The 23,916-nt window shown below is 36.0% G+C and overlaps 1 protein-coding gene across 1 annotated transcript in view; it reads left to right on the plus strand.

Annotated features, from left to right (window-relative positions):
• Window positions 1-23,916, plus strand: part of LOC107725861 (mirror-image polydactyly gene 1 protein-like) — a 47,723-nt gene that overhangs the window by 15,929 nt on the left and 7,878 nt on the right. The window contains exons 3-9 of the mRNA XM_016535267.1: window positions 7,258-7,342; window positions 8,352-8,431; window positions 12,170-12,383; window positions 13,854-13,992; window positions 16,321-16,426; window positions 19,493-19,622; window positions 23,239-23,272. Of these exons, the coding sequence (XP_016390753.1) occupies window positions 7,258-7,342; window positions 8,352-8,431; window positions 12,170-12,383; window positions 13,854-13,992; window positions 16,321-16,426; window positions 19,493-19,622; window positions 23,239-23,272 (788 nt within the window). The remainder of the gene's footprint in view (window positions 1-7,257; window positions 7,343-8,351; window positions 8,432-12,169; window positions 12,384-13,853; window positions 13,993-16,320; window positions 16,427-19,492; window positions 19,623-23,238; window positions 23,273-23,916) is intronic.

A 23,916-nucleotide genomic window follows, 5' to 3' on the forward strand; every position in this document is an offset into this window, starting at 1 on the left:
TATCCTAACAAACCATACATCAATGGAAAGCTTATTTATTCAGCTTTCAGATGATGTATAAATCTCAATTTCGAAAAATTGACACTTAAGACTGGTTTTGTGGTCCAGGGTCACAATTTAGGAATTAAACTAAGAGGTTATTGATGGTGGAAGTACAACAGAGAGCTTTATACAAAAATATGGGGTCTAAATGGGTGATTGAGTTTGGAGGTCAAGGGTCATTTTGTCAAATGCTTGACAAAATATTAGTGTATTTTAGGATTTTAGGATATAGCATATTGGTTTTAAAAAATATATGTATACTACTATAATATACTTTATGTATATATAATATAGTTATGCATAGGAGTCATGTGACTTAATAATCTGATTATCTGTGCAGTGTTTTCTGACCTTGGTTGGTAATTAAGGTTTATCTATATTAGTCTGAGTAGTCAAGTTGTAATTAGTCAAGTTGTAATTTTTTAAAGTGTATTTTATGCAGTGATTCCGAGTATTTGGCTTGAATCATATCACTCATGTCATAACTGATAATTGACAGGATCAAACACACAATACAGAGCATTCAGGGTTTATCCTATTGCACATCTTGGGGGGCATTTTGCCTGCTTTTATTCACTCAAAGCAGGCCTGTTTAAAGGCAGTTGTGGGGGACCTTGGTTGGTAATTAAGGTTTATCTATATTAGTCTGACTGAGTCAAGTTGTAATTTTTTAAAGTGTATTTTATGCAGTGATTCCGAGTATTTGGCTTGAATCATATCACTCATGTCATAACTGATAATTGACAGGATCAAACACACAATACAGAGCATTCAGGGTTTATCCTATTGCACATCTTGGGGGGTATTTTGCCTGCTTTTATTCATTCAAAGCAGGCCTGTTTAAAGGCAGTTGTGGGGTGGGGGAAGCGCTTTCTTTACTCTTAGCGAGGCTCACGCTTCTCTCGCACCCAAATTAGCTGGATATGGGGAAATTGAGGCACTCATCCTAGTAGATTTGGAGGGTCATTTCTCCTCCCCCGTTAATGCAGGAGGATCAGTGAATCGCGGCCTGATAGACGCCACCGAGGACGGATCCATCAAAGAGATCGGAGATGCCAGCACTAGCTCATTTCCCACAGGCTCATTTCAATTATCACTGCGCCTGCTCTGAGAATGAGCTTTACGCCCGTAAGACGCGCCGTCTTGCTTCACAGATCCCACTCTCCCTGCTAGACATCTCCATCATCTAAGAAACATAAGGCCTACCTGGAGAATTTTCAAGTAATGTGAGGAATTATGCTTTCATTTGAGAGACTGCGTAATTTTAGACCTTTAGTAAAGTGACATTGATGGTCCTGGAGGATTTTTTTTTTAACTAACCACCTGGTAAAAGATTATTCAGAGAGAATACTTTTACGTAACTGTTATATGCATATCTCAAATAAAATAAAGGTTGGCTTTACAAAGTCTCAAACTTGATTTAGAGCTCCCTCTAAAATGTTGTGTTTTTGTCGCTGAAGATGATGATGCAGCTGAATACTTTTCCTAGTAGGCCACACTTTTTTTGATTTATAGTCTATTTGAGTGGGTTTGTTTGCTGAAGATCCAACAAGTTCTAAACCCCCTCAAGTTTTATCTTTCATCTGGATTGGTTAATCATCTACTTGATCCAATCAATATTTTTAGTTAGTAGTTCCATAAGTTGAGAATTGTTTATGCATTTTTTTTTTCCTTTTGGCATTTCAGCTAAATATGAAATCAGGGTACAAAGTTGGTCCGAAGTGTATTTGTGCCACAGATGTTGAATAGCCTCACTTTGTTCTCAGCATCCATTTGAAGAATCATTAACTTATATTTTTACTGTCTGAAATATAAATAGTTATTATAGTATCTCGGTCTTGATTCGAGGAGACTGACTCCCTGTAAATAGATAAAAGTTCTTCCTAAATAACATTAAGAAAAAGTAAGTTTTTATTCTGTTAAATTTTATTTTTATTATCATCATCAATTGTTTATGCTGTATACTGCAGGGTTCAGAAGTCAGAGACCACATCGAAAAGCGGGGATTCAAAATGTAATTTCATACAAAGAATCAAAGACATAAAATACAGTTTATGCCAGCTTGAATGGAACATGCCTAATAATAAGGCATTGTCAAAATCATGTCCATCTTTCAATTCCATTTTTAGTCACATTTTTATGCTGATTCATGCTAAAAGATTGTTATTAGTAAAAAATTATTAAATTATTAATTTTATTGATTTAATTAAATTATTTGAATCATTTATTGATTAAATTCAATACATAAGTATTATTTTTTTTGCATTTATTTATAACTCTATTATTATTTATTAAATGAGAGAAGCCTAATAGAAGCATTTTCAGTGGTGCTCTCTGACATTATATAGTTTGCTTTAATGCTTTTAACTTTTGCAAGTTTTTAAAATCAAATTGTTGTTTTGTCTCCACTCTCATTCGTTCAGTTGCAGTTATTTTTGAGTCAGAAACAGTTTTCATTAATCGGCATTAACAGATGGAAAATGGAAACAAATACCAGCCCTCCAGTGAGATGGAATCGGCCTACAGCACATGTAACTGATTGACAAAAACAGTTTCTGTTGTTAATATCTGTCAGCGAGTCAATAAAATCTTTTGATCCAGGAAAAGTCAAGACCATTCAAAGCTTCGTGACAGCCCGTGACAATCAAATTACACAGCGGGGTGCACCCAGGTGCTTGTGTGCACCTCCCCATAAAAAAGAGCCTGTTTATCCATATCAAATCAATTCATGTCTGCCTTTTTCCTTCTGCGGAACAAGCATGCTGTACAATTAAACCTGCTTTAAGACTCTCTCCACATTAATGTCCGTATCAAAATTCATAAAGTATCGGTAAGACGAGAATCCTGAGCTTGTAGATTCACGGGGATTTCACATGAAGCCCGTTTAATCAGGATAACACTGTTATTAATATTCATAAAGTCAGCTGGAATACAAATGACAGCCTGAAGAATCTGGAAAGTTTTTGCGGAGGAAATGCATTAAATGCAGCTTAAAAAATTAATGGAATTTAGTTTATATTAGAGGGAAACGCCAAACCCCCCTCTTCGAGCGATTGAAATTGGGCTTAGACATTTCTTTTTGAAGAATTCCATCTTTGACATACATCAAAGGCATTTTCAATGAATGCGATGCATGAATGGTCATTTAAAAGGATTTAAAGACATTACACTGCAATAATTGTACATGAATAATAAGTAGCCCACCGAGGCAATTAGCTTAAAGTCTACAAGACAGGAAAATGAAGATCACTGAGTGACAGCAAAGGACAAATTGAGATGAGAAAAGTTTGAAGGAAGGATAAAGTGGCTTTAAGTGGCAAATGCTGTTTTGCAAGATTTGAGCTGTCTTTTACATTTGATGTGGGCTTCTAACCTATTAATGTTTCTTTATTTACTCATGTTTTATCCCCGTGAATGAATATTGATGAAATATTCAACGTTATCTGAAGGAAAAGCTTTCTCTTTTGTATCTTTTTCACAAGTCTAGAGAGTTGACAGATACTTTTTTAAATTGCTCTCATAGACACATTTTCACATTGTAATTACCACAGTATAGAAAAATAATAGAGTATATTAATATTATATAGATATAGATATACATATATAATTTTTAAGAAAAACCTAAGCTTAGATTTATTCACCACTAGCATCACAAAATGAAATTGCAAAAATAATGTTTTTATGTAATTGTTCTCAAACAGGTTTCCCGAACATATCTCTGTCTGCCTTGACCAGTCAAACAGATAGTCCCGCCCTAAACTCATACCATTGGTTGAGATAGTGCTACTGTGTGCCACAATATTAATATATTTTTGGGCAGTCAACTTGTGAATATATTACAATTTCTGGATTTGAAGCTGAAATAAGACAGTATTTTAACATTAAAAAAAATCACACACTTTAATTCAATCGGTGACCGTTAACTTATCTTTTGGTACTTTTAACTGTTTAGCTATTAGGTTTGTGATTTATGTAATCATTTGAGCATTTACTTAAGAGGAATAAAATGCAATTAAACTCTGATTTGATTTAAATCAGCTCCTCAACTAGCCGTAGAGCCACTGTTTATACACAATGACTGGTTATTGGCTTCATTGTAGCATGTGTAGCTCTGCAAGCTTTGGTGTGAATGTAGTTTTTCGTCACTGCCCTGCGAGCACCAAGGCTAATAGCTCATTAATCTATCATGAAACTCCTGCAGATTATGCAGAAAATGTAGAAGTGATGCTAATTCACCATCTGGAGCAGGAGCCGCAATGAAACAGGCCTCCTATTGCCACTCAGCACAATTCAAACTTTCATTAAGCCAGAACGAGCTCTTCCCTGTTTTTCAATATCGGATTATTGGATAGTATCAGTTTCATTAAGTTTCTTGGGGGTGGTTCTCTCAGGAAACGGTGTCAATCAATGAATCGGTCCAAATTGATTTGGTAAAGCGCTCTTTTCTGGGAACTGTTTAACGTGTCTCGCTGAAAATTACGTGAACATCAAAAGGTCAGGTTTGTATGCTTTGTGTTGTTTTTTTCCCCATTTCTGTCTTTTCCAAAGCTGCTTTCTCTTGTTAGTGGTAACGGATTACCAGGCGTCTTAGCCGTACCTACTATCTTTAAAGTCTTTCTTCATCCTCGTCCTCCTCTCTTTCTCTGTGAAAGTGCGGTGTGCGGGGCCAGCTCCCGCTCAGAGTCTATCACTGAGATTAATGGAGCCCTGTGGTGTTTGGCACAAAAAGCCAGTTGTCCGTTCACGCCTGACTGTGTCTGAGCTGAATAGCGTGTGAGCTGTGTGAGCGGTGTGTGCTGGTTTACAGCGCGGGGATAACGTTCCACTGGCATCTGCCCCAGGGGTCACCCCCACCCGCCTCGCGCACAACCTCCCAAGAGCACTCACTTTTTATGTCTTCTTAGCTCTCTTCTGCCAACTTTCTCTCATGCTGTCTGCCCTCCCCTATATCGTTTTCATGAGCTTTGGTTCCTTTTCCCAAGAAACTGATCATTGTTTGTCCTGTGGTTTTTCTTATTTACATATACCATCTTTAAAGATGCTGGGAATTAAAAATAGTTGAATTTTTCACCCTTAAAAATAAGGGTTTCACAAGGAGGTTTTCACAGCAGTGCCATAGCAGGACCATTTTGGGTTCTAAGTGTGAAGAACATTTTAATAATCTAAATATCTTTTTAATTTTTCCTATAAAAAATTATGGATGTCAATAAAGAACCTTTTGTTTTTAAGAGTGTGGCTTTTAAAAATGTCTGTTAACTTTGTGGTCATTTATGTGCTTTGGTAGTGTGCTCCGAAAGGTTGATCAAATTAACCTTAATAAATAAATAAACATAATAAAATAAAATAAACAATGGGCCTATACAAATTTTTGTCCAATCTTGATCAGTTTTGTCCAAGATTCTTTCTACATAGCAAGTAGCAAGTCATAATTCACTGATATGATTTAAACTAAAGCCTGTTGATTATTTAAAAAAGGCATTTTGATATGTTTTGCCATTTCTTAAGTAGACCACTACCATTCAAAAGATTTGTTTTTTAAAGATTCTTATGCTCATAAATGCTGCATTTATATAGAAACTACTGTAAAAAAATATATACATTAAAGAACATTTTCTATTTGAATAGATTTTAAATTATATTTTTTTCCTTGTGATGGCAAAGTTGAATTTTCAGCAGTTTTCAGTGTCACGTGATCCTTCAGAAATCATTCTAATATGCTGATTTGATGCTTAGGAACATTTCTTAAGTTATTTTTGTGGGAACTGTGATACATTTTTTTCAGAATTCTTTGATGAATAGAAAGTTGAAAGGAATATTTTTTTAGCACTATAAATGTCTTTACAGTTACAGTGCTTTTCATCAATTTAATGCACCCTTGCTAAATAAAAGTATTCATTTCTTTCAAAAACAAATCTTACTGACCCCAATCTTTTGAACGGTAGTGTACATCAACACAGAAAATGAAATGTGTCAATCCAATGGTTTCATGAGGTCTTTTAGTTAAACATAATGAGCAGTTCAGCACAGAAAATTGAAAATGTTTAAGAGATGCATGAAGAACAAAATCTTTCATTCCAGAAGAGCTTTCTAAGCCAAGATGCAGGATTTTATTGCTGTTTTTGTGTTTTGTGTTCACCGTATGTTGTATGTTTTGCAAAAAAATGCAGGATTCCAACTGGAAATATTAGGTCATTTTTACAATTGGAAATGCTATAATATGAATTAATACAATATGAAATGTCAGGGAAAGTGTTTTTTAAGCTCTAAAATATTGCTTTGGCTAGAAATTGCACTTTGTGAGTGCAGTCTCAGATTTTTGTTGAAAATCCTGGTGGTGTGGGAAGTGGGAACCTTTTAGAAGACATTTGTGACTTATTAAGGTTTTCCTAACCAAAGTGGTTCCCAAAAAAGAACCAACCAGGAAACACGAGGGAAACATTCTGCGTTTGCCTGGTTCAGTCCGACCCTTTCTTGAAGCTGTTCTGCATTCATTTGGTTTGCGAATGTGACACCGCAAAGCACCTACAGTTGACAGGACTGAAATGGTAAGTGTTTACGCCTGTAAGCCCCCGGTGTGTGTTGTGTTAAGAAGTTCTTGTCTCAGAAGCTCCACCACTAGAGGGAAGCTCTCCACCACGGCTCCTACTTCCAGCGATCAACAGGCTCTGCCGTCTGAATGTCAGCGTTCCTGCTTATTGCCTCCTGTCTGTTTGTTGCTTGCTTATGAATTAGCTTCCGTTCACGGAACTAAATTATCCACCATTATTTAATTACACCTGAGTAGATGACGCTTTAATTGGCGCTTCCTGACTAGGATCTGATATGGCTTGAGCTGTATTAAATGGCTGTTTACTTTTCTGATAGCTAAAAGCATTAAAACGATTGCATGGTGGGATTACGCTTTGTTAATTGCCCGCGTTCATTAGTCCTCCATAAACTGCGAGGTAAAGCACTGGTACACAGTGGATGAGATAAAGACAAAGTCTTAAAGCATAATTTCACACAGCAAATTAAAAGCCGCCTGTCTTGTTTTCTGCCTCTACTCCAGACGTTATTAAAGATTGCTCTCCACCAAGCACCCCGAGATCATATTGACAGGCTGTAATTAATACTAACCTTTCTAAGGCTAATGGAAAAGGAGTGAGCTAGAGCCTGTGAATGAAAAGCATTTTTTTCCGCAGTGAAATTAATCATACCCCTTCTATATATTTCCAGCTAATCCTAAAGTCAATGAAGAACTGAAACAAAGGCTGCCGTCCCCTGTAAAGCACCATTGTTCAGAGACCACACCACAACTTGGGTAAAGATGCCTTCCTCGGCTCATTTTACACTGTTTGTCAATGGCTTTCTTCCACGTGTTACAATTAAGGACGATTTTTTAATATGTGCGAAATGTTTATCAGTGTACATTGCAGGCGCGCTGTAATGATATCTTTGCAGAGATGTGTTTTCTAAATCCAAAACGGTGTTACAATGTTTAAAAATCAGCTGCTAGTTTAGTTTGTTCATCCTTAGTGTGATGCAAAAGTAAATTGGTTGCAGGTGAAATGTATTTTGCAATGAAAGATTTTATGTTAATTATTTTAAAGCATTTCTGTACTGAATTGGCTCACTTTATGATTTAAACTTGTATTTAAGTTATTATTTATGACAAATTTATCGATTTACACTTTGCAGTAGAATTGCTCTGTTTTTGTAGAGAACTACAACTTATATAATGAAATTTGCTGAACATCACTGAACAATTTAAATGTGAATTTGGTTTGTAAATTCTATATTTATAGCATTTTAAAGCAATATACACCTGTAAAATTTAAGTTGTTGATTTGTTTTTTATTTGTGTATAGTGAAAGTACACATTGTGTATACTGAAATTATAAATTAGCTCAGTTTGCAATGTGTTTAAAGTACATTTGGCTATATTTTTACATTTTTAGTGTTTAAAAGCAATATATATTGCAAATTTAGTAGTATTTTTATTTACGTCTGACACTGATTATTGTGTTTGTTTTGCAGAAGAATATGACTTGTAAAAAGAGTTAACTCTGTCCTCTTTGGGTCAGAACTGTTGAAGGTCTTTGATATTTGCTTCATGTCCTTGCTTTACTCAGCGCTTTGAAACTAAACATGCAGCTCCTTCAAAGCAGTGGCATTGATGTACAGTTTGTCAATATCCTGTACCTGTCTTCACCTGAGTGTGTCAGACAAAGTGCACTGCTGTTAGATATCGAAGGAGACAAAATAGTGTTGGTTTTATATTTTTGTTTTGCATATTTATACATTTCACACACATTTTTTTTTTTTTTCAGATCCTCTTTAGTTGAAACTACCTCCGCTACATCCCAATGTCAGAGTTTATCAAAAGCCCTGGAGGAGAAACTCATACAAGGTAATGAATTATAAATTAGTTTTATTGTGGCCATGATAATTGCAATCCAATCACAACAAATCACATCAATAACATATCTTATTAAAAAGTTAATTGTGTTATTTTACAGTTATAAGTCTCTTTTTTTCTTGCCTCATTTGTTTACTATTTGTGCTGCAACCATTTCCATCTGCATTTCTGCCAGAATGTGTCTCTTTTTATGACTAAAGGCTTGTTTTACAGGCTTCCCGATGTTTAAATGCTCTATATAGTATATTAACAGTTATTTACATGTATTTATTTATTCATTTATCTACATAAACATTTGTTTACATTATTCCATAATGCCGGGCTGCTACGTAATAACTTTACCTAGGCCATAACGCTGTGGAAGAGCCACTATTTAGATAGACTGGTTGGAATGACAATGAGAGATAAACAGAGTATTTACCAACCCTTCACCAGACGCTCCTGATATGCAAATTTATTCTGCCTCACTGCTCAAATATACATTTGGGCTGTTGGTGAAACACTTCAATCTTTTTGCAGGCGGTTAATCAGCCTGTGTTTGATTATTAGTGACAGACATTAGTAAGGTGGCACGAGACCGTTAGTAGAGTGAATGGAGGAGAAATGGTCATGTCTGATCATTTTTTGCACCATTTAGATTTGAATTAAGAATACTTTTTAAATGGCTATTATGAACATTGCTACATTTGAATTGGATTTGAATTGAGGCAGCAAACAAGATGCAGAATTCAAATTTGCATTTAAGAAAGTAGAATTAAAATGGAATGAAATTCTAAATTAACACGATTCAAACAGCACATTCACTATTTTTTTATGTATTTAGATATTTAATACATATGATATGATATTATTATATTTAATATTTTACATTTTATTTTATGGACCACTGTTGAAATAGACTTAATTACTCAATTACAAAAAGTGTGTCAAATTAAAACCTCAAACTGAACATCCAAGTTATCCATTCTTGCCCATTTTATTGTTGTGGACAAATGTAGGTCATTTCTTGTATAACTGTATTCAGTTTCTTCAAATTAAATTCATTAAATTCCCCTTCCTGTCATTCTAATTCAAATTCAAATTCAGTATCATGTGGTTTGTGGTCAATTCAATTCAAATTCACACTCATCTTTTGAAAGGGAGCCAATTCTTCAGTTCTGAATTTGCTCTTAATGTTGAGTCCTTTCATACTTGGTTCCCATAAGAAATGGGCCTTTACTTTGCACACTTAGATTAAAAGCCACGTTCACCCCATTTGTGAGGGAAATGGCGCTTTAAACACACATTCTCAGGGGCAGTTACCTTTGTGAGAGACACCCGGAGAGGGAGATAAAATTAAAGAAGTAACCCAGGTTAGGGAACAATGTATCCAAAAGTCGCATATTTGCAGTGTGACAAAGGGCTTCTATAAGTGTGTTTGGCGTTATTATTCATGGTTTGAATTTCGTGTTTGCACGGGTGAGTCTTACGGGGAATACTAATAACTGTCTCCAGCAATCCTGAGAGCAGAGCCCTAGCAACAAAGCCATGAGGCAGACCTCCCTGATCTCGACTTCAAAACCTGACCTTTCGCTAAATAATTGTGGCGGCTAAGCTGGAGCTTTTTGGACATCGTGGTCGCAAGACTCGAGCATCACAACTCATTTATTAACGCCGAATGATTCCCCCTTTTTGATGCTTTTGATTTAAGCGCTCTGTTGTTTGAGTTTTGCTCAATTTGAATTGCACTGATGTTGAACTGATTTATGTATATTTTATAATCGCAGGACGGCCAGGTGGCTTTTTTATGTAGCACTTGACCTTGTGCATGCACTTAGTGCTACTATCTGTTTAATTTGCTTGTAGATGTAAAAGCTGAAGTGTGTCATTTTTCTTTCCTGCTGTAAGGAAACCATTTGTAGGTTGATTCCACTGAAATGTGCAAACATTGTGGCTTTGTGGCGTTATCAAAACATTGCTCTGTTTGTTGAGAATCCCGACCAGCCCCACCCAGCAACACTCAACCAATGGTGTGAATTTGGGGGAGGGAGTATCTGTTTGGCTGACCAATGGCAGACAAATTCAGGAAACCTGTTTAAAATACATTGTTTTTACCTAGAAATTACGCACTTTACCTTTAAAAGTAGTTTAAACACCCTCTGCTTCTCACAATTTCAACATTTGTTGTATCTTTCAAGTCTCTATCTTGACCAGTTTTGTCATCACAAATTTGCACTCGTTTAATATGTCTCTGATTTAGGGGCCGTCGCTCTTTGGTTTTGATCACAAACGATCCGGGTTACATCCAGCTTTCCCTGAGGAGCAAAGCACGTTTTCAGAAAGGCTGCCAGAGAGACAGGCCTCTGTGTTTGCCTCTCCGCCTGTATCTCTGGCCCTGAGTGCTACAGAAACATTGACAGAAGACCTTGTTTTCCCCCTCCTGCCAGTCACTCGGCACGGATCGCCACATTCCCTCGTGAAAGACGGCCAGACCTAGTTTCCTTTTCAGAAATCTGACGCAAACCAACCAACAGAGCTGCCTTTCAAACGGTCAGACTGTAATCTCACAGCAGAAGAATGGAAGTCTTATATGTTATGGTTGCAACGTCTTTCTTGTGGGTTTTCCTTTTCATTTAGCTCCTAAAGCTTTTTCTGGATGCTAAAATACTTTTTTATTTAATATGGAGTCAGCTTTAGGTTGGTTCCACTGAATAGTCTAAACAGTGTGGCGCTTTTGAAACATGCTCTATTTGTTTGAGCATTCCAACGTTGACTCAACCAATAGCATTAGTTTGGGGCGGGATTGTCTGCATGGGCGATTGATAACAGACAGGGGAATGTTTGGAAAACCTGTTTGAAAACGGTAATTATTTTTTACTAGCTTGTAATTGTGGAGGATAAAAGAATCTAAATTTGGATGTATTTGTTCACCCAAAAATAAATTCTGTATGATTTTCTTTCTTTTATTATGCGCTTTTCCTTATAATGAATGTCAGTAGTGATCCAAAAATGACTAAAAGCTTAATATCAAGTCATTTGTGTGAGTAAAAGGCTGAAATTTAAGTCGTTTTTCAATGATAATCTTTTTTTAACTGCAGTGCAGTTCTCAGAACTCACTCATGTTCGTGTCAAATATGGCAGGTCAAAAAACATGACACCAGATTTGAAGTAAATAATCCCAACTGTCATTTGTTCTCATGTGTCTCATAACTAATCAAATTGTGCCAAATTTGAATAGGAGGATATTTCAATCGCATAAATGAGATTTGAGAGCCATTGTAGTGGTGAAGAAGATTTCCAGTGAATGAGACTTCAATTTCACTCTGTTCTTCACACAAAGCCATGGTATAATAATGGTAATAATCAGAGGTGCCCAACCTGTCTACAACGAAGGACAAAAACTTGATTGAGGGCCATGGGATGAAAATAAATGTTGCATTATATTATATTAATATTCTCTAGATTTCAATGCAAAAAATAAAACAAAAAGATCACTTAGAAATGAAGATGTGTGTGACATTTTCCCACCCTCCTGTGATATTGCATGTCGGGCCAAATCAATAGTCATCGCAAGCCAACTTAGTGTAATAGCCATATGGAGAACTTTATTGGCTTTTTAAAAATGTTTTGGAACATGATAGCACCTGGTGGTACTATAAAAGTGAAGCAATGAAGTGAAAGAAATAATTATTGCCCTTTCTATGTTATTGTGGCTCTTGCTCACTCTTACTCTGTTTTTTTTTCGTGCAGCATCTAAGATTCCCAAGCCCAGAGAAGGTTTGACGCTCAGACTCCCACCACCCCCGCCCGTGCCAGGCCCAGTTGCAGCTGAAGTGAGAATCATGGAGGAGGAGAGACGGTCTCCACAGAGACCTGTGGCACAGCAGGAGCAGGATATTAACGAGACAGCCAGCAGTCCGGTCCACACACCTAACGTCAGCAGGGCAGGGTCTGCCGTACTCAGGTCAGGAGAACAGAGAGACTCACACACGGACGCACTCATTTACACTGAGTAATAACAATCCAATCACTATTAGGGCTGAAAAATGTATTCTAATTTTAGTTTGCAGCTTTTTTTTAGCATCAGCCTTTGTGTTTTTACTTTTCTATTTCTTGATAGTGTTTTCTTTAGTTAGTTTTAGTTTTCCAGTTGACTAGAAACAATTACCCTATGTTCAAAATGGAATACTACCATACTACATACTGCATACTGTGCAATATATGTAGTATATTGCATGCTATACTCCTTGTTGTGTGTGTGTCTTTAGACGTTTTTTTGAAAATGGCTAAAGACTCACCTGCTGGAATTGAGTCGTTCCACCAGCTGGGAATAGTCTAAGAAAAGGTCCGTGAGAGTGATTTTGTGCCTCTTTGGGATGGCACCACGAGGCGTCGTTCACTTGCAGAACACAAGCTTCTGGAGGGCGCATAAGTCTGAACTAGTGAGTTTAAGTATATTGGAGAAGAGCCAGTAGTTGTCTTGTAGGCATCAGTACCTTGAATTTGATGCAAGCGGCTATTGGCAGCCAGTGCAAACTGATGAAGAGAGGTGTGACGTTGGCTTTCTTCAGCTCGTTGAAGACAACTCTCGCTGCTGCATTCTGGATCAGTTGCAGAGGCTTGATAGTACATGCAGGAAGGCCCGTAAGAGAGCATTACAATAGTCCAGTCTGGAGGGAGCAAGAGCTTGGACAAGGAGTTGTGTGGCCTGCTCTGATAGGAAGGGTCTAATCTTTCTAATGTTTTATAAAGCAAATCTGCAGGACTATATGTAATATAATTCTAATAATAAATAATTATAACAAATAAATGGTGTATTTGTTATAATATATATGTTATAATGGTGTATATAATGTTATACCACACAAATGTAGTAGGTCATCCAACTCTTCTGTGTGTACTAAAATTTGCATACTGTGCAAAGTATTCATATTGCATACTACTAATTTCTTTAAAAAATAGTAGATAGTGTGCCATTGCAAACATATGCAACAGTTGTTTAGTTTCATCTGTCTTGAGTACTATCGAGAAGGCCTTTATAGAATATGAATATAGCAGTAATATTCACTTTTAGCATGGTTGTCCATTGTAAGATGATTTTAATTATATCGCAGCGTGAATCTATAAATATAGATTCCAATGCATTTTCTTTGCCTCCTTAATAAGAACTGAATCGAATTGAAGAGGCTACAAGAGGGAAGTAATTTACCGTGCAATACAGTGCAGTAATACTTTAATATTACCTTAAAGGTCAACTGTATGATTTGACTAATATCTCAAAGTAAATAAGTCACAGTAATATTCTTGAAAGTGGGAGACCGCATCCCTTGTGTATTTGATAATTGCATGTCAGAATGTGAATGATTCATTTTTTGTTGCCCGTTTGGGAGTTTAATATAAGAGTATTTCTAATGAACTTTTGTCTTTTCTGAAGGCATGCTCATGCTCATGAGGACCAGGGAAATTCCAAAGTTATCAGCGACTCCAAAAAGCAAGTCCCAGTTCTGGATAGAGAGAAAAACATTGCTTTTCTCCTGAAGGAGCTGGATTCCCTTAGAGACCTCAATAAGAAGGTGAATTCACATGTTCATGAAGTCAGTCATTCTGTTCCCGATCTTAACACGAACTTAAAACGAGGCCGTGAGGGATAGACTTACAGTCTTGTACTGGTTCATGTAATTTTCACAACTCACAACTTTCAAAACTGTTTTATGGAGTTTTTGTCTAGTGAAAATTTTTTCAGAAAGATGTTTTGCTAGTTGAACAATCAGTATGTTGTTAAACAACAGTACAATCCATTGAACGCACTGTACTTCTATCCCTCACATCCTTTTTTTCATTCCTGTCGAAAATTTTATTTAGGTTTATTAGTCCTTCACCACGGTCTACATTTTTACTCGTTGATTGATTTGTTTTGTAATCCGCTCATCCAAACAGACTAGACTAGCTTTCTTTTTGAAATTTAGGTTGTTAGTCTTGTGCTTCATGAAAAGTTTTCAACACTCTGAAAGTTTCAACATATTTCAGTTGTTGTTTTGCTGCATTCATTTAACCTAAAAAGTTACAACAGCCACATAGACTTATAGATTCGAAATTCCAGGTCAGACAGGATCGTGCCATTAGTTTGTTTCGTTTTCACTACATGAACACAGATACAAGTCATAACTAATTTTGCTAAAATAATTTCATATGTGCCTTTCCTAGCAGCTCTGCTTAAGTTAGCAAACATTGACATACTTTTGCAGTTCACACTCAATCTGTCGTTTTATTATCTAATGGCACTAGTGTCCTTTATACTCTAACCATGCATTCCATATTAACTAACTAACTTTAGGTAGGTAGCTAGCTTTTGTTAGCAAATGTTGCCAAGCTAGTCGGAATTGGGTTGAAAAAACTCAATGCTGTGCTGATTGCAACAATTTCTGTTTCCATGGTAACAGTGAGTTCTGCGATTGTGGGTAGTGCAGTACTTGAAAATGTTTAATATCTGTGAAGATAAGTGTTTAATATCTGTGAAGTTTGTGCTTGCAACTCATTTTACTTCTATAATGTGATGGCGGGATTTAGTTTAATTCATCAGAGGTTGATTGCATTGTAAAAAGTCATCACTATACATCAGGTGGCCAGGAAGGGACAGAAATCTAAGAGGGCAGAAGTAGTTGTTGACCTCTAGTAAACTGCATTGCATTCTGCTTTATATATACTTACTCCATCGTTGTTCTTTCGGGACGTAGGAGTAGAGCCTTGAAATTGTGTTAGTCAGTGTATGTGGCATATCTGCACCCATCTGGAGACCTGTCACTTGAGGGGTCAGAGAGGGGGGGAAACGACTGTAATTGATGTCCCAGGTTTGCAAGTAGTTGTGACTCCTGACAGAAGGGCAGGAACATGTCCCAAGTGTGTGTTTTTGCTGGCAGTGATCCGAGAGAGCCCTTTGAGGACTCTGGCCCAACCCGTCATGTTTTCAAAGTCCGGGAGGACAAAAACAGACGGGATGAAAATATTTAAGACAGGAGGTTAAATCTATCATTGAGAGGCTCGTAAAATATCACTCACCAATCCAGATTTACAGCCAAGACATGACAGTTCCTCTTTTTTTATAAGTCCTGAATCATATGATGTAGTAGTGCAAATACAAAAGCTTGATGCAGTGGTTATAAAGTTGTGGTTGGCTGATATGAGTTTTTCATTGAAAGTGTGGCCAACAGATGCCAATATACAGTATGATATTCAGGTCATAATTAATTATTTTCTGCATAAAGAAAATTAAACCTATTTAAAATTAAACCATTACAATGTTTTACTTGGGGTGAGTTTTTTTTTTTTTTTAAAGAAATGAACACTTTTAATCAGCAAGGACACATACAATTGATCAAAAGTGACAATAAAACATTGCTACAAAATTCTATTTCAAACAGTTCTGTTCTTTTGAACTTTCTATTAATTGAAGAATCCTGAAAAAAAAATTCAGTTTCCTCAAAAATATTAAGCAGCGCAACTGTTTTTTTAACATTGATAATAATAAGAAATGCTTCTTGAGTGGTGATTTCTGAAAGATCATTTGACACTAAAGACTGGAGTAATTATGCTGAAAATTCAGCTTTGCATCACAGGAATAAATTACTTTGTACAATTGTAATAATATTTTACAGTATTACCGTTTTACTGTATTTTTGACCAAATGCAGCCTTGGTAAGCATTTTGGGTGAATTTTATGACTTGAAATGTTCTGCAGTTTCATACAATTTTATTATTAATTTACAGTTTTTGGTAGAATGTGGAAGTGACACAAACAAAACAAAAATGAGTGTTTATCCAAGCAGGTATGTTGTTTATTTCTTTATTTTGTTGACCTCATGAACTCAGTTATAAAGTTATACTTATGTCTTGTGTGTTTGCAGCTCCAGGACAGGTTGGTGCTGAAGGAGAAAGAGTTGGAAACCAAGCTGCTGAACTCTCAGCTACAGGAGGCTGAGCAGGAGGCGTGTGCCAGTGAGAGAGCAGCAGGTAGGACACATGGGTGAAGAAATAAATATAAATGGTTGGAAAGAATCAAGATTAAGTAGACTCATTTAATATGGCAGCATTTACCTTTTTTATGTGTTCAGTGGTGGAAAGAGTACTGAAAAAATATACTCAAGTAAAAGTACCATTACCTTCCAAAAAATGTAGTGAGTAGAGTAAAAGTACTTGTCCAAAAAAACTACTTGAGTAAGAGTGAAAGAGTAGCCTACATCACTTAAAATGTACTCAAGTAAAAGTACACAATTTTTAAACTACTCAAAAAAGTACAATTACTGATAAAAACTACTTAATTACTGTAACGTGAGTATTTGTAATTCGTTACTTCACACCCCTGTATCTGTTTAATGTGAGGTGTGACATTGCATAGATCTCTAAATGCAAGCGTCTGACCTTCCAACACAGCTGAAGAATAAACACTTTTAATTAATTAGTTAGTACATGTCAGCAGAACCCGAGAAAAGTACACTTTGACATTTGTAAACATAAACCAGTATGTCTAACATAAAGCGCCTTCATCAGAAGTGATCATTCCTCTCTGTAACTGATTATTTTGTCAATGAAATCTACACGCTCCTCACCTTTGCTGAACAAATATTTAAATTTAGCCAATATTCACTTTTCATTTGATCTTAACTAGCTAAAAAGCGCCACCTCAGAGTTTGTTAATTAAACGGAAACATGTGACACATGATATATATGACACACAATTAGGTAGCCAAATTGTTCATTTAATAAGGCAATGATAATGCATGAATTCACCGCCCTCATTCCAATATGATTTGTATGGTTCAGGTTGGAGATGTTTAATCAGCAAATTCCAGCAATATTGATTTGCTTTGTGAACTTTGTAGTGGCTTAGTGTGGGAATGACTGTTTATCGTAACATGCAGGAAAGAATTGATGCGAGTGATGGATAACTGTGCTGCTTTCGGTGGGATTATAGATGGTGCCAAGGACCGTTTGGTAATGCCAAAATCCTGTGGTTTTTACCAAACTGTCTGCTTGATTTTTGAGTTTGGTGCAGGTCAGGTCGGGTGCGTGAATCAAAATCAGTGCATGTTTGATCAAAACTTTCTTAGCTGGAGTCTGCTTGTTTGTTTATTTTGTTTTCATTCAAGCATTTCTTCAAACCTTCTTTGTTTGTTTGTTTTTCTGTTATTTTGTTCATTCATGTGTCCTTTGTCCATTTTAATAAATTAATTCCTTTATTTCTTGGTGTGGCCTTGGACTGTAATAATGCTTTGCAAATTGGATCATGAATCATTTAATTTGTTAGTCCATTATTTCATTTGCTATTCATTCATTCATTCATGTTTGATTGTCCATTTGTTCATTTGTTCAGTCAGTCATTTATATTTGCTAGCAGCCTTTGCGTGTTATAAGGTTTTAGAAATTGGTTCATAGATAATTTAGCTTGTTGGTTCATCCGGTTATTTATTAATTGGTTCATTTCTTTGTATTCATTCATTCAGTTGTTCAGTTGTTTGTTTGTTTGTTTGTTTGTTTGTATGTATGTTTGTTCAGTCATTAAAGGGGTCATATGATGTTGATAAAAAGAACATTTTGTGTATTTGGTGTAATGAAATATGTTTATGCGGTTTAAGGTTAAAAAAACACATTATTTTCCACATACTAGACATTATTGTTTCTCCTCTATGCCCCGCCTTTCTGAAATGCGTCGATTTTTACAAAGCTCATCGGTCTGAAAAGCGAGGTGTGCTCTGATTGGCCAGCTATCCAGTCCGTTGTGATTGGCCGAATACCTCAAGCGTGTGATGGAAATGTTACGCCCTTTACCATATTTTTGCTAGCAGCCTTTGTGTGTTATAAGGTTTTAGAAATTGGTTCATAGATAATTTAGCTTGTTGGTTCATATGTTTATTTATTTATTGGTTCATTTCTTTGCATTCATTCATTCAGTTGTTCAGTTGTTTGTTTGTTTGTTCAGTCATTAATATTTGTTAGCGGCCTTTGTGTGTAATAATGCATTGGAAATTGACTCATGGATACTTCCATTATTTAATTTATATTTCAATTGTTAATTCATTTATTCATTTCTTTTTGTTTGTTTGTTTGGTCAGTCAGTAATTTATATTTGCGTATACAATTATGCTTTGGAAATTGGCTCATTTTTTGCTTGTTTTTACTTGTTAGTTTGTTCATTTATTTATTTGTTTATTTATTTATTCATTATTCTTTTGTGTTAGTTTGTTAGTTTGTTCGTTTGTTCAGTCATTTATGTTTGCTAGCAGTCAATATTGCTTTGCCATAGGCCTATTCATTCATTCATTCATTCATTCATTCAATCGTTATTTGGTTGTGTGTTTGTTGATTTACTCATTCATTCATTCATTTAGTAATATATATTTGATAGCAGCCTTTGTCTCAAGTATTGCTTAGAGATTGTTGGAGACTCGTCAGTATGCCCTTGGACCCATTCATCATTTGTTTGTTCATTTGCTTGTTTGTTCGTTCATTAGTTCATTCATTCACTAGGGGACTTAATTTCCTATATTGTTTTGGAAATGCGTACGTCAGCATGCCCGTGGACCTTCTGAGGCCTGTAGGTCAAACACAGTCATGTTTGTCCTCCTATATGAGGATATTTTTCTGATGGTTTCTGACATTCATGAGCCTGGTGTAATTGCTTGCTGTTCCCGTACAATGTTGATAAACCAGAGTGTTTCCATGCTGAAATTTCATAAATAAAATGTCTCCAAGTCTCCAAGAGCCTGGAACTCTGACTTCAGGGTGTTGCTGCTGTTTTTATTGCTCTGGGCAGTCGTGCACACACACACACACACACACACACACGCACACCTCCCCAGGGGAAACTGTCTTCTCAAAATAAGGCTCACTTAGAGTTATTAATACTTGTGCCATAGTGTTTCAACTGCAATAACCTCTTTCCCGAGGAGCTTAGCCTTGTTATTGTGCAGCTGGAGCACTGGAGTGCAATACCAGAATATTAACCTCTCTCTCTCTCTCGCTCTGTCTCTCTCTCTCGCTCTCTCTGTCTGTCTCTCTCTCTCTCTCTCTCTCTCTCAGCGTTAGTCGAGGAAATCTATAAGGCTCAAAGGGAGAGAGACCAGGCTGTGATGGCCAGACTGCGTCTGGCTAATGAGGAGAGGGATGAAGCTTTACTTCGGGCAAAGAAGCTTCAGGAGGCGACGCTGGAGTATGTGCCATTCAAACCTCTTCCAAAACAGAGCATCAGTTCAGCCTGTTCAACAACATGCTGCTCTAATCATTTCTATTCTCTCAAAGGAGCACCTCAAAAAAATGAAAATCAATAATCTGCCAAGTTGTCTATAAAGTTGTGCCATCGTACTCAAATTAGGCTGATGATTGTCTGTTTAATGATACTCATTGGGTTTTGTTTATAAAACAGGAGCCGAATTAATTTCTGTGTAAGTCGTTTGTAAATTGTCACTTTGACTTGAAAATTGTTTGTCAGAATGGTTTTACGAATGATTTACACAGAAACATTATTTTTGTAAATGAGGCCCATTGTTTGTTGAAGCCCTGGCTTAGTGGTCTAGACATGTTGAGCTTCGGTGCTGATTAAGGCTGGGCGATGCAGCTACATTATTCCCTATATATCTCCATATATACACTACTGTTCCAAAATTTGGGGTCAGTAAGAAGAATTGAATACATTATTTAGCAGAGATATATTAAATTGACAGTAAAGGCTTTACTCAGCCTTGGTGAGCTTTAAGATATGTCTTTCAAAAAACAAACTTTTGAATGGATATGTAAAAACATTTTTGAATTTGGCAGACAATTTTATCGAAAGCGACTTACATTGCATTCATGGTAGACAACTTATCAGTTCATGCTTTACAGTTTGAAAACTTATTTGAGTGGTATTGCAACATTTTTCTTTTTACCAATTCACTGAAACCAATACTGTAGTTTAAAAGACTTGTTGAAAATAAATGGAAACTCAAACAATTTAAAATCACAATTAAACTATCTGTTGTAATGTAGAGCTTTCCTAATGACACAAGGAGCAATCTTTAAGAAGTTTGATGGCTGTGAAAATTTTGCAATATTTTATATTGCCAAAAATAAATTTTGAATATTGAAGATATTAATTATTTGCAATATATTCAAAATGTTACCCAGCCTTAGTGCTCTTACAGTAAGTAGAGTTTGATAAATCTCAACGCATCTCATTTCTCTTCTCATTTTTTTTCCTCTGTTGTACCTATTAATAAAAGTAGTGAAAAGGGATTATGTTTGGTGACATTATAATATGTCTGATAAACTTCTTTAATGTCTTCTTTTAACTCATCGTTGATAAATGGATAACTCGGAAGCTTACTTTATGGTCCAGATGCTTTTGTGTTGTGATAAATGGAAAGCCTGAGGTTTTGTTTCCACACTTCCAAGAGCCATTAAAGTTTCTCAGCGTTTTTTAAAGGCAGTGGATTTAAGGGTTTGAGAAGCACGAGAGGCATGTGGCTTTGCTCATCGTTGCGATGGGAAGCAGCTTTATTCTTCCTGCTAGAGGACAAGCTGAATGAACAGACAAGGGTTTGAGGGGAAATCCAATATCGACTGGTTTGGAAATGTATCAGAGGGGTGTGACATTTTTAAGAGTCCCCTCATCCTAGTACTGGGTTGTCAGTCAGAATTTCCACTCTATAGGAAATCAATCCCGTGCTTTAGACCTGTGAGTATTTACCATTTACCACCCTGCCTGCTGGGTCCTAATTAATATGATCTTCTTCTTGTATGTTTAACTGCTCATAACTGGTGCTGTTGTTTGATGACGGGCCTTTTAAAACGAATATTGCCCGGTGCCCTCCAGGGGATAGATGCATTTATATCCTGTTCAGCACTGTTTGTGGTTTTTAAAAACAACAACATATATGAGTATGCAATAACATATTTTAAATTTACAGATGAGTTTATGCTCTTCTTTATTGCTTGACGTCCTTTTCCAGAGGTATTCATATAACCTTACACCCTGTTTAATATTTCAGTCGGCCTCATGATTTATTGATAGTTACTCAAGTCACTCAAACGAACCGCAATTATCGAGAGGCATGAAATGCATTTTCCGGCTGCCCAATGAGCGCAAGATCTCGTCAAAATCTAATTATAAAATCGCGTCCCTCTTATAGCGGTGTTCAAGGGCTCCATTCCGGCCCCTCTCTCAAAAAAAAAGATAATTGATAGCCAAGTGGAATCCCATTATCTTTGAGGGAATATGGACGCATGTGTTCTAAGCCTTTATTTTCGGAGGTCACTCTTGGGTCCATTGTGTGAATGAGTATGTACCTTTATAATGGATGGAGATCCATGTAATGCCTTTGTAAATGAGTGGAGGGGTTGTTGTTTTTTCTGCCTGGTGGCTAATGGAGGAATTCGATTTGCTCTTAAAGGAGCATCACGCTGGTTGGGTCTGTAAAAGTAGGCAGGGCGAGTTTCTGCAGTTCACCTGCTGTTGTTTCTCACTGAAACCAGTGAAAATGTGGCAGTACAAATATACAGTGGAGAGCTTATTTTTGTATCTACAATACCGTTCCAAAGTTTGGGGTCAGTATGTTTTTTATAAAGAAGTTAATCTAAGCAGGGATACATTAAATTGATCAAAAGTGACAGTAAATACATTTATAATGTTACAAAAGATTTCTATATCAAATGAATTCTTTTGAACTCTTTTGAACTTTCTATTCATCAAAGAATATTGAAAAAAAAATGGATCACGGTTTCCACAAAATTCAGCAAGTCAGGATTTTAGAATGATTTCTGAAGGATCATGTGACACTGAAGACTGGCGTAATGATGCTGAAAATTCATCTTTGCATCACATGAATAAATTACATTTTAAAATATATTCAAATAGAAAACTGTTCTTTTAAATTGTAAAAATATTTCAAAATATTACTGTTTTTACTATATTTTTTTGATCAAACAAATGCAGCCTTGGTGAGCATTTAAAAAACCAAACATTAAAAATATATTGCCAACACTAAATTTTTGAATGGTAGTATGTACATATTTTTTATTATTTAGATTTTTTTTTTAAATAATTTAAAATAATGTTAGAAATATTAGACTTGTTTTAGTAATTAAATTGAAATATTTTTTATTCATTTTACATGATCATCATTTTGTTTAAATTTTTTTAACCATACAGCTTTATGTTAAATGATAATTAATGTACTTGCAGTTTTTTTTCCTTCTTGGATTCTTGGACCCCACTGTATATGTTTTATACATTTATTGCAAAACCTCAAGCTTTGACTTGTCATGCCTTTGATCTACATGAGCCAAGATCAAGTCTTTGTGACTCTGCATTTGTTATCAAGGTCCATATGAAAAACCTTCAAAATCATAAATATTTCCAACAGTGTGTGATCCGTGTGTCTCCAGGCATTTGGCTCCATAATTACTGTTGTCTTTGCCTTTATAAAGATGCTCATGGCAGGTTTGGCACAAAAGGTTCAGGCCTAATCCGTCTCTCCGTTTCCCCACACATATGAACAATTGATCCCAATAGTCATATAAAGTAGTAAACATTAATAACTTAACAATTCGCTGTCAGTTCTGAGCAGAATGGGCATTACAGTGGAATAACAGCACGAGCGGTGGCACTTTTAATATCTCTGAGTGTGTCTTCTGCTTTCATACCAAAACCCACAGAATGCAATTACTGGATTTGGGAAGTGATCTCATTTTGCAGAGTGACATAAAGGAAACTCAAGGAAGCTCACTACATTTCATTTCTCTATTTCTCTCTCTCACACACACATTTCTCTCTCTCCATCTCTCTCCAGGCTGGAGAATATTAAACCTGAAGAAAGTGATGTGGTAAGCCTTCTTCACTGGAGAATTTCATCTCTGATTGTTCTGTGTACCCTTTTTGTCTGACTGTCATAAATGAAAACACAACCTCAGGAAAGGCTTGTTTTGATGCTTATTCTGATGAAAGATTTCTTAATTTTCTGTGCATCTATTGCGCATGAACATAAATGATACCTTAAATCATGCCTCTATTGACAGTGGTTTGCTAATAATTGATAGACATAACGTCTCAAGTTGCTGTTTCTTTCATCAAAAATAGCAAATAAGTGGTTACTGGCATCTATGTTTCTTGTACACAAGTAGTGAGATGCTAAAATGTTGCAGTAGTTACCAGTATGCCATCCATTACAAATTCAGGAGTAATTCCAACTGCATTTGACCGTTTAAAGCCTTCTGTATCATCATATTTGATGCACAATTATTATTATTTGTACATCTCTCAATCATCATTGTACTGCATTGCATACAGAGCTTTGAATATTAAACTAAGTATTGAAATATCATTGTACTCAGACATATTATTAAGAGATATAGAGTGACAGCTGATATTTATATGCATTTAATGCAAGTAGTCTGCAGTACTCTTATAAAGATGTCATTGATTTACAAGCAGTCAGAATTTCATCTTACTGTTTGGCCATATAAATATC

Source organism: Sinocyclocheilus rhinocerous, unplaced genomic scaffold (assembly GCF_001515625.1).
Source record: "Sinocyclocheilus rhinocerous isolate Xijiao unplaced genomic scaffold, SAMN03320098_v1.1 scaffold1004, whole genome shotgun sequence".
In the NCBI taxonomy this organism is placed as follows: Eukaryota; Metazoa; Chordata; class Actinopteri; order Cypriniformes; family Cyprinidae; genus Sinocyclocheilus; species Sinocyclocheilus rhinocerous.